This window comes from Abramis brama (genome assembly GCF_963993115.1).
Source record: "Abramis brama genome assembly, chromosome: 3".
NCBI lineage: Eukaryota > Metazoa > Chordata > Actinopteri > Cypriniformes > Leuciscidae > Abramis > Abramis brama.
This window is the reverse complement of record NC_139965.1, coordinates 2,352,679-2,362,424: the sequence shown is the minus strand read 5'-3', so window position 1 is coordinate 2,362,424 and position 9,746 is coordinate 2,352,679. Positions and strand designations below refer to the sequence as shown.

General features: G+C 34.0%; 1 protein-coding gene across 1 annotated transcript; it reads right to left on the bottom strand.

Annotated features, from left to right (window-relative positions):
* Window positions 1–931: 931 nt before the first annotated feature.
* On the bottom strand, window positions 932–8,820 carry LOC311079988 (cerebellin-1). The gene is made up of 3 exons (XM_084109723.1): window positions 8,332–8,820; window positions 4,070–4,189; window positions 932–2,488 (listed from the first exon to the last, which is right to left on the bottom strand). Exons 1-3 carry the CDS (start codon window positions 8,596–8,598, stop codon window positions 2,291–2,293), a joined length of 585 nt encoding a protein of 194 aa, XP_083965849.1. The 5' UTR covers window positions 8,599–8,820; the 3' UTR covers window positions 932–2,290.
* Window positions 8,821–9,746: the final 926 nt, after the last annotated feature.

The window sequence follows — 9,746 nt, the reverse complement described above, 5'->3', positions numbered from 1 at the left end:
CCTGCTGTCCTCGGACGGCCCGCGGGACGCTGCTTTTCACTGGCTCTGACCCACAACAGATGGCGGATAATGGTAATAAATAGACTCTGCAGACGCTTGTGTCCGTTTACACTCTGACCTTCACGGCAGAATGAAGCATGAGGCGTTTTTAAGGCAAGACTTACCGGTGAATCGGGTGAGAAACGTAAATAAATGTGACCCAATTAATTAATCACTGTACATTAAGATAATTCTTTTGTTTTACAGGTTTTCTGAAATATTACGGGCCTGTTTAAATATGCAAATGAAACCTTTTAATTAAATATGCACTAATTTGCATACATTTACAGAACTGAAATCTGATCAATTGGATGAAGACCGATTCAAAATTCTTGTTTGATTTTTCTTGACATATTAGAGTTAAAGGTTTTTAACTTTAGTTTTTCTGTTTTATCACCCAGTGAATCAGGAAACACTGTCAGCAGCCAGAAAAAAAAAAAAAAAAAAACACATTTTTTACCATGTTTTTTGGGAATAAAATGTTGTATAAATCAGGTTGAATGATACATGAACAAACCCTTCAGTAAAAACCTTCAGAATATAGATAGTTAGAATATAGATCAGAATATAGATACAGATTTTTAATCAACAGACTCAAATAGATAAAGTGCAATAAAATAAACAATTTATGTGTACTAATACACTAAATGTGTATTTTTGAATGGTTTCTTTCCCATACCAGTGCATGAACATACAATAGTTTTGCCATTAAAATTCATTAAAATATGATAATCGAAACGTGTTTTTATAATGACCAATTATCAATATCATGGCTGATATTTTAAACCTGTATTCTTTCAAAAAACAAAGGAAAACCCAATCTAGAGTCTTTCATGCTTCAAGACATCAACATTTTATTGTACATTTGTAAAAATTAGTTTTAAACACAAAATGTCTGTATCCCTCTTTTAAATTGGTGATTTTTGGCCTGTCCAGCCTCAGACGACTCAACTGCATCTGACCATTACAGTGCATACCTCACATCACTGCCATCTTTGTGACATAATCTTTTGAACTGATATTTGAAAAGAATTATTCATATACTTTATGCATATACTTTTTTTGTGTTTGTTTCCCCTGTATCAACCAAGTTTTTTTTTTTTCTTGACACTTTATTTAAACGACAGAAATCAGGGTTACGAGGATACAGACCACATGCAAACTGAAAACAGAAGAGCTTGTGTCATGTTTAGTTTGATGTCCTGAGGTTCAGCACCTTTGGCTGATTATTTGTTGAAAAAGAAGCATTTTTGTATCCCATTTTGTACACTGAATGTGCAATGTAACATGTTAAAGGGGCAATACGTAAGAATCTTCATGTATTAATTGCTTTTTAATGCCAACGTGTGAACAGCTTGCAAGGAAAAATATAAAAAAAATGAGACCTTCCCCGGTGTCTTAGGTTGTCTTTGAAAGCCTGTAGATTGATTTTTATGTGAAGCACTTGGGATGTTTTTGGCGGGAAAATCAAAAGGATATGATGTTTACGCTCCCGAGAGCCTCTCTTCCAATCAATGACACATGAAAACGAACGAATGCTTATACAATGTTCAGGATAACACCGAAAGAGCCGTTCTGTACTGTAATGTCAATGTGCCATGCAAAGAAAAGGGATTCATTCAAACTACAGCCTCACAGAGACAGATCTATATAGTCTAGTCTCAAATACACTTTATAATAAATAATCAAACCACATCTGTCGTCATGATGCCAGTGAATCTCAGAGCTGCTTCAAACATCCACATACTTTCTGAACTGCTGTTTCTCATTTTTGTTGTGTTTATTATGTTATCGAGAGAAAAACTGCAGCACATATTCATCTAAATCTCTCAGCAGTGGACGGCGTCGGGATGTTCGTTAACAGCATATCGCTGCAAATGTATTTCCAACGTTTTTTACTTCTAAGAGAAGAACAAAAAAGACCTTTGCAATGTATATATCAGGGTTTTGAATCACATTTGTTACGAGTGTGAACAATAAGTTGCTGCTGCAGTTCACGTAATGACCACTGGGGTCACTAATAACAAGGGTTTCTGAATTCTACATATAGCCCCGTTAATGATGTATTAAGAAGCAGGTTCATGCATAAAGAAAGAAAGGTTGCAGAGGAAGAAGTCCATCAGCGAAAGTAAGTAGACCTAAATGAAAAGAACAGGCTGAAGAATCATCACACTTGTGAACTCCTACAAAGGTCCTTCTGCTGAATGTGTTCTTTCATCAGTGTCTCTGTTTTCCACACAAACTTCTGTTTCTACAGGGGAAAAACAAGGAACCCCGAGAAGGTGGAGTATTTCCATCCGCCCATCAGGTTTCCTCTCTCCAGTTTGAGCGAGGCTTTATCTCCTCTCTCCATGGTCACCAGACCAGCGTTGGTCGCCGCCTCGCGCGTCACGTCCTGATCGCCGGCGAAAGCAGAGAACACCGGCCAGCCGTTCAACACCAGACTCACCTGGACAGACAGTTAGGACAATCGCTAGGACACATTTCTCAATATGAGCACTTTTTCAAAACTGCGCGTTTGAATATATATGTGCGCAGGCGTGTAGTCCTTTACAAATCAACCCTCAACAAACTACTTGTCTGGCCTTAAAAATGTATTTTTTAACCGGAATTATCCCGACAACATTTTATCGGTACAGAGGTAAAGGGAGGGAAGGGACTGGTGACACTTCAGGACTGCGATGTCGTCATGTCCAGGTGCAGGTCCTTCATCAGATCAAGAATCAGTTATTTAATTTTTTCACTCAAACACAAACACCGCTAAAACTCAATGTACCTACAGGACAATTTGCACGTTTACATACTCTTTTCTACTCTTCTGCTACATTTCTACAGTAATACCATATTTGAAATATCTAAAAAATATATAATAACGTGACATATAATGAAATAAGTTGCCCGAATGCAATGCAATAAATATGAAATAAGGTGCCCACATTCAACAGGACCATAGGAAAGGCACATAAGGGCCATGAGCAAACCTTCTATGAAGGAACATGCATATCTCCAGGACATTGTGTGTATTGTAAACACAACCCATTGGCCCAACGACGGAGTCCAACGGTGTGGGCGAAGGTATAATGTGTGTATGTCTTTTCAGCGCTCCAGTGACAGTAACATTTTGAATTTGAAGCTGAAAGTTGGTTATGAGAAATATATGAAGAGTTTTGAAAAATCAACATTCAGAAATGTGTCCTTGCGACGGCAGATTTTGAATTTTTTTTTTTTACTTTTCTTTGGTAGCTAAAAAGTTGATAAAAAGTATCAAGCATAATTGATTAACTTTGCATCATTAAACCTGTTTCTGAATTGAATGACAGTGAACCGAATTGAGTTGAATGACAACACTCTTGTCTTCTGTAGAGCTGCTTTAGTGTTGAATTTGAATTTGTTTCATAATTGATGAATTTTACAATAATCTGTATTGGTTAAATCGCTATATAAATAAATGTGACTTAACTTGACAACATCATTTAATTTGTATCATCTCCTAATTTTAATGACTTTACTAATATGCAAAAGAGTAGAAAATGGTCATAATAAAGAATTAGTAGATGCATCCAAACTTTGGTACTGTAGAATATCTGATGAATTTAATTGTGGTTACACATTACAATAAGGTACATTAGTTAACATTAATTAACTACCTTAGGTAACATGAACTAAGAATGAACAATACTTCTTCAGCATTTACTAATATTAGTTAATAATAATTTCAACATTTACTAATACATTATTTAAATCAAAGGTTGTATTTCTTAACATTAGTTAATGCACTGTGAACTAACATGAACAAACAATGAACAGCTGTATTTGTATTAACTAACATTAACAAAGATTAATGAGAAACTAATGTTAACTTATAAACCTTATTGTAAAGTGTTACCGTTATTTTCCTGTTCATCACTTTGAAACAATCTGTATTGTGTGGAAAGCGCTAGAATTAACATGACTTGACAAGGACATAAAACTGAGTTTCTCATGAAATTCTTCACGAGTGACCTGAAATGTTAAATGTTGAATGATTCACCTGTATAGTTTGTCTGTTGTAGACTTTGACCACATTGAAACTGAAGCTGTACACTCCTTTTCTCGGAGCCAGGAAAACGCTCCGTGCCGGATCGAAATGACTCCCGACGTTCACCAGAACCTTCGACGGGACACAAAAACACACGTGTTGCTTCATGCACTGCTGATAAAACGGCTAAAGCATCAATCTCATATTCATTATACCTGGTCGAAGTATACAAATGCATGTTATAATTGACTCCAACTCTCAGTGTGACAAGCTGACAATGACAAGTTGCGCATATAATCACAGCCTTTGCGATTTCAAAATCGCGATAAGCCAAATCAGTTTTAGTGCGATTACATGGAAATTGCGATTAATCGTGCAGCCCTAATTATTATCTTCAGTACTAACTTAGTATCAAAGTACGAGTAATTTTTACATCCCTAATAACTACAGTTAAACAAATACAATAACTACGAACTAATGGTTTACTATATTTAGTATTGTTTTAGTACCAAACTACCAGTAATTTTTACATCCATAGTAAATAAAGTTAAAAAATACAATAACTACTAACTAATGGTTTATTATCTTTAGTATTGACTTAGTATCAAACTACCAGTCATTTTTACATCCCTAGTAACTACAGTTAAAAAATACAATGATTACTAATGGTTTACTATCTTTAGTATTAACTTAGTATCAAAGTATGAGTAATTTTTACATCCCTAGTAACTACAGTTAAAAAATACAATGACTACTAACTACAATTAAAGAATACAATAACTACTAACTAATGGTTTACTATCTTTAGTATTGACTTAGTACCGAACTACCAGTCATTTTTACATCCCTAGTAACTACAGTTAAAGAATACAATAACTACTAACTAATGGTTTACTATCTTTAGTAATGACTTAGTACCGAACTACCAGTCCTTTTTACATCCCTAGTAACTACAGTTAAAGAATACAATAACTACTAACTAATGGTTTACTATCTTTAGTATTGACTTAGTACCAAACTACCAGTAATTTTTACATCCCTAGTAACTACAGTTAAAAAATACAATAACTACTAACTAATGGTTTACTATCTTTAGTATTGACTTAGTACCAAACTACCAGTCATTTTTACATCCCTAGTAACTACAGTTAAAGAATACAATAACTACTAACTAATGGTTTACTATCTTTAGTAATGACTTAGTACCGAACTACCAGTCATTTTTACATCCCTAGTAACTACAGTTAAAGAATACAATAACTACTAACTAATGGTTTACTATCTTTAGTACTGACTTAGTACCAAACTACCAGTCATTTTTACATCCCTAGTAACTACAGTTAAAGAATACAATAACTACTAACTAATGGTTTACTATCTTTAGTACTGACTTAGTACCGAACTACCAGTCATTTTTACATCCCTAGTAACTACAGTTAAAGAATACAATAACTACTAACTAATGGTTTACTATCTTTAGTACTGACTTAGTACCAAACTACCAGTCATTTTTACATCCCTAGTAACTACAGTTAAAGAATACAATAACTACTAACTAATGGTTTACTATCTTTAGTAATGACTTAGTACCGAACTACCAGTCATTTTTACATCCCTAGTAACTACACTGTAAAAAATTATCGTGATTTTAACAGTAAAAGACTGTAAAAATGCTACAGTGAAAAACTGTTAATTGGTTAACAGAAAGTTTCCGTACTATATACGGTAAATAACTGTGATAGATCTAATGATACATTTAATGTCATTTTACTGTAAAATACCGTTAAATTTACAGTTTTTGGAAGTAAAAACGAACAAGTCATTGTATAATTTACAGTGAAAAAACGTAAATTGACATTCCTACAATTCCCTGCGTGACACTTCACTTTTGATGTATTTTTGTTGAAATATAGGTTTCGTCATAGTTTTCTTAGTTTTTTTTATAATCAGTTATGTACATTAGGGTTTTATATTACATTTAATGTTGTTAAATTAATGTTTATTGTATTTTTAAAATTTCATGTGTGTTACCATGATGGTGTTTAATATTTGTGTGAATGACACTGTGCAGCTTCTATATATTAATATTAACTTTCTTGTGGAAGAACTACTTGTGATGAGCTTTGATTAATCGTGTAACTCTCATTACTGTTGAGATTGTTGGTCTGTCAGTGTAATACTATGGTGCAAAACAGATATTAATACTTCAATAGTTCGGTAAATTAACATTATATCATATTACTGAAATCGAATGTTAAATATACATGTTTAAAATGTTAAATTTACATGCAACTCCGTAAGTATGTTTACGGTTTGATGTGTTTTTTACAGTATTGTTCTGGTAACCACAGCTGCCAGTTTTTTTCCGTAAAAACAAAGGGATTTTTTTTACAGTGTACAGTTAAAGAATACAATAACTACTAACTAATGGTTTACTATCTTTAGTATTGACTTAGTACCAAACTACCAGTCATTTTTACATCCCTAGTAACTACAGTTAAAGAATACAATAACTACTAACTAATGGTTTACTATCTTTAGTATTGACTTAGTACCAAACTACCAGTCATTTTTACATCCCTAGTAACTACAGTTAAAAAATACAATAACTACTAACTAATGGTTTACTATCTTTAGTAATGACTTAGTACTGAACTACCAGTCATTTTTCCATCCCTATTAACTACAGTTAAAGAATACAATAACTACTAACTAATGGTTTACTATCTTTAGTATTGACTTAGTACCAAACTACCAGTAATTTTTACATCCCTAGTAACTACAGTTAAAAAATACAATAACTACTAACTAATGGTTTACTATCTTTAGTAATGACTTAGTACCGAACTACCAGTCATTTTTCCATCCCTATTAACTACAGTTAAAGAATACAATAACTACTAACTAATGGTTTACTATCTTTAGTAATGACTTAGTACCGAACTACCAGTCATTTTTACATCCCTATTAACTACAGTTAAAGAATACAATAACTACTAACTAATGGTTTACTATCTTTAGTATTGACTTAGTACCAAACTACCAGTAATTTTTCTATCCCTAGTAACTACAGTTAAAAAATACAATAACTACTAACTAATGGTTTACTATCTTTAGTATTGACTTAGTACCAAACTACCAGTAATTTTTACATCCCTAGTAACTACAGTTAAAAAATACAATAACTACTAACTAATGGTTTACTATCTTTAGTAATGACTTAGTACCGAACTACCAGTCATTTTTCCATCCCTATTAACTACAGTTAAAGAATACAATAACTACTAACTAATGGTTTACTATCTTTAGTAATGACTTAGTACCGAACTACCAGTCATTTTTACATCCCTATTAACTACAGTTAAAGAATACAATAACTACTAACTAATGGTTTACTATCTTTAGTATTGACTTAGTACCAAACTACCAGTCATTTTTCCATCCCTAGTAACTACAGTTAAAAAATACAATAACTACTAACTAATGGTTTACTATCTTTAGTAATGACTTAGTACCGAACTACCAGTCATTTTTACATCCCTATTAACTACAGTTAAAGAATACAATAACTACTAACTAATGGTTTACTATCTTTAGTATTGACTTAGTACCAAACTACCAGTAATTTTTACATCCCTATTAACTACAGTTAAAGAATACAATAACTACTAACTAATGGTTTACTATCTTTAGTAATGACTTAGTACCGAACTACCAGTCATTTTTACATCCCTAGTAACTACAGTTAAAAAATACAATAACTACTAACTAATGGTTTACTATCTTTAGTAATGACTTAGTACTGAACTACCAGTCATTTTTCCATCCCTATTAACTACAGTTAAAGAATACAATAACTACTAACTAATGGTTTACTATCTTTAGTATTGACTTAGTACCAAACTACCAGTCATTTTTACATCCCTAGTAACTACAGTTAAAAAATACAATAACTACTAACTAATGGTTTACTATCTTTAGTATTGACTTAGTACCAAACTACCAGTCATTTTTCCATCCCTATTAACTACAGTTAAAGAATACAATAACTACTAACTAATGGTTTACTATCTTTAGTAATGACTTAGTACCGAACTACCAGTCATTTTTACATCCCTAGTAACTACAGTTAAAGAATACAATAACTACTAACTAATGGTTTACTATCTTTAGTAATGACTTAGTACCGAACTACCAGTCATTTTTACATCCCTAGTAACTACAGTTAAATGCACTGCTGATAAAATGGCTAAAGCATCAATCACAGACTCTACCTGGTCGAAGTAAATGGTCATGGTGCGGTTGCTCATCTCCGAGGGCTCGTGGTTGTTGTTCCTGACGGCTGAGAATGCGACCCGTCCGCTTCCCGAACGCACCGACATTCCCAGAGCGTTCCCTGCCGGCTCTGTGGTCGGAGTGGAGTCACACACTACTAAACACTTTCCCTCCAGCACGATGGGCTCGGTGTCGTTCTGGCCCCGGACCCTGAAGCCCGTCACACACAGGAGCCCAGCGAGCAGTGAGACCCGCGAGACAACCATCCTGGAGGATTCAGATACACTCCAGTGTTTCAATATGATGAGGTGTGTTTCACCTTCTCCTCTGTCGGCCCAAAACTAATGCTAGTCTAATCTCGACTCTAATGAACCCGAGTCCAGAGGTTAGTGCAGAGCGGGTCTGATTGTGTGCGGTTACTCGAGATATTGGATTATTTCACACTTCAGCGTTTCTGTGTTGTGAGATATACTGCATATGTGACTGTATCACCACAACACACACACACACACACTCACCATCTGGACGAGACGTCCCTCTTGAGGAGACCATATGCCTTCCCATCAGGCTTCCCAACATTCCTACACACACACTTATTATTTTTATGTTTTAGTCACACACACACACACACACTAACTACACGTGATATTTTTAGTGTCACGTGGGAAGGTTTAACTTTTAAAGTTGACAAATAGTCAAACTGATGGATTAATATCATGGATAGTCAAAATGATTTAATGTGCCATACATTGTCCATATACTCAGCCCTTTAAAGGGACAATCCACCTCTGGAAAGATGAATGTGTATTTAAAATAGGTCATTTATGTAGAAGAAATGTGAAATTATTTTTGAATTTGGAGCTTTCTAGACTGAGAAAAGCCAGAAAATGTATTTTTGGCTTATGTGGATGAAAGACACATAGTGCCAGTATTCTTCATGGATGAATCTGATGGCTGGAGGCTATTAATCTAAGCTATTTATAGGTAAACTATGGGATATGATGATGGTTTAAAAAATGTAAAAAAAACGAGATGGGAAGAAAAATGATGTCATTGCTTTTGCGTTAACTTGCACTTTTTTTGAGTTCTTGGAGTTCTTAATATATTTTTTCTCATTCTTACCTTCTATAATCAGCACTAATGCGTAGGCTATGGAGTAATTGTGGAAACAGTCACTGTGTCAGAACCATCAAACCACTTACATTTGTGAATCAACACTGTGGCGTAATCTCTCTTGTTATTGTAAATGCAAATGCATGTATCTGAATCAGAGAACAAATGCAAATAACTTATAAACTATTGGACATGATGATGGTAAAGATAAAATGAGATGGGAAGAGAAATTAAATGTCACTGCTTTTGCGTTCGCTCGCAAAATGTTTGCGTTACTCTGAAACTTTGCATCAGCTCGCAA

Coding starts and splice junctions, on each gene's coding strand:
- LOC311079988 (XM_084109723.1), bottom strand. CDS start 8,598: ATGGTTGTCTCGCGGGTCTCACTGCTCGCTGGGCTCCTGTGTGTGACG. Junction 4,190..8,331: donor TGACCATTTACTTCGACCAG/GTAGAGTCTGTG, acceptor GTCCCGTCGAAG/GTTCTGGTGAACGTCGGGAG. Junction 2,489..4,069: donor ACAACAGACAAACTATACAG/GTGAATCATTCA, acceptor CTGTCTGTCCAG/GTGAGTCTGGTGTTGAACGG.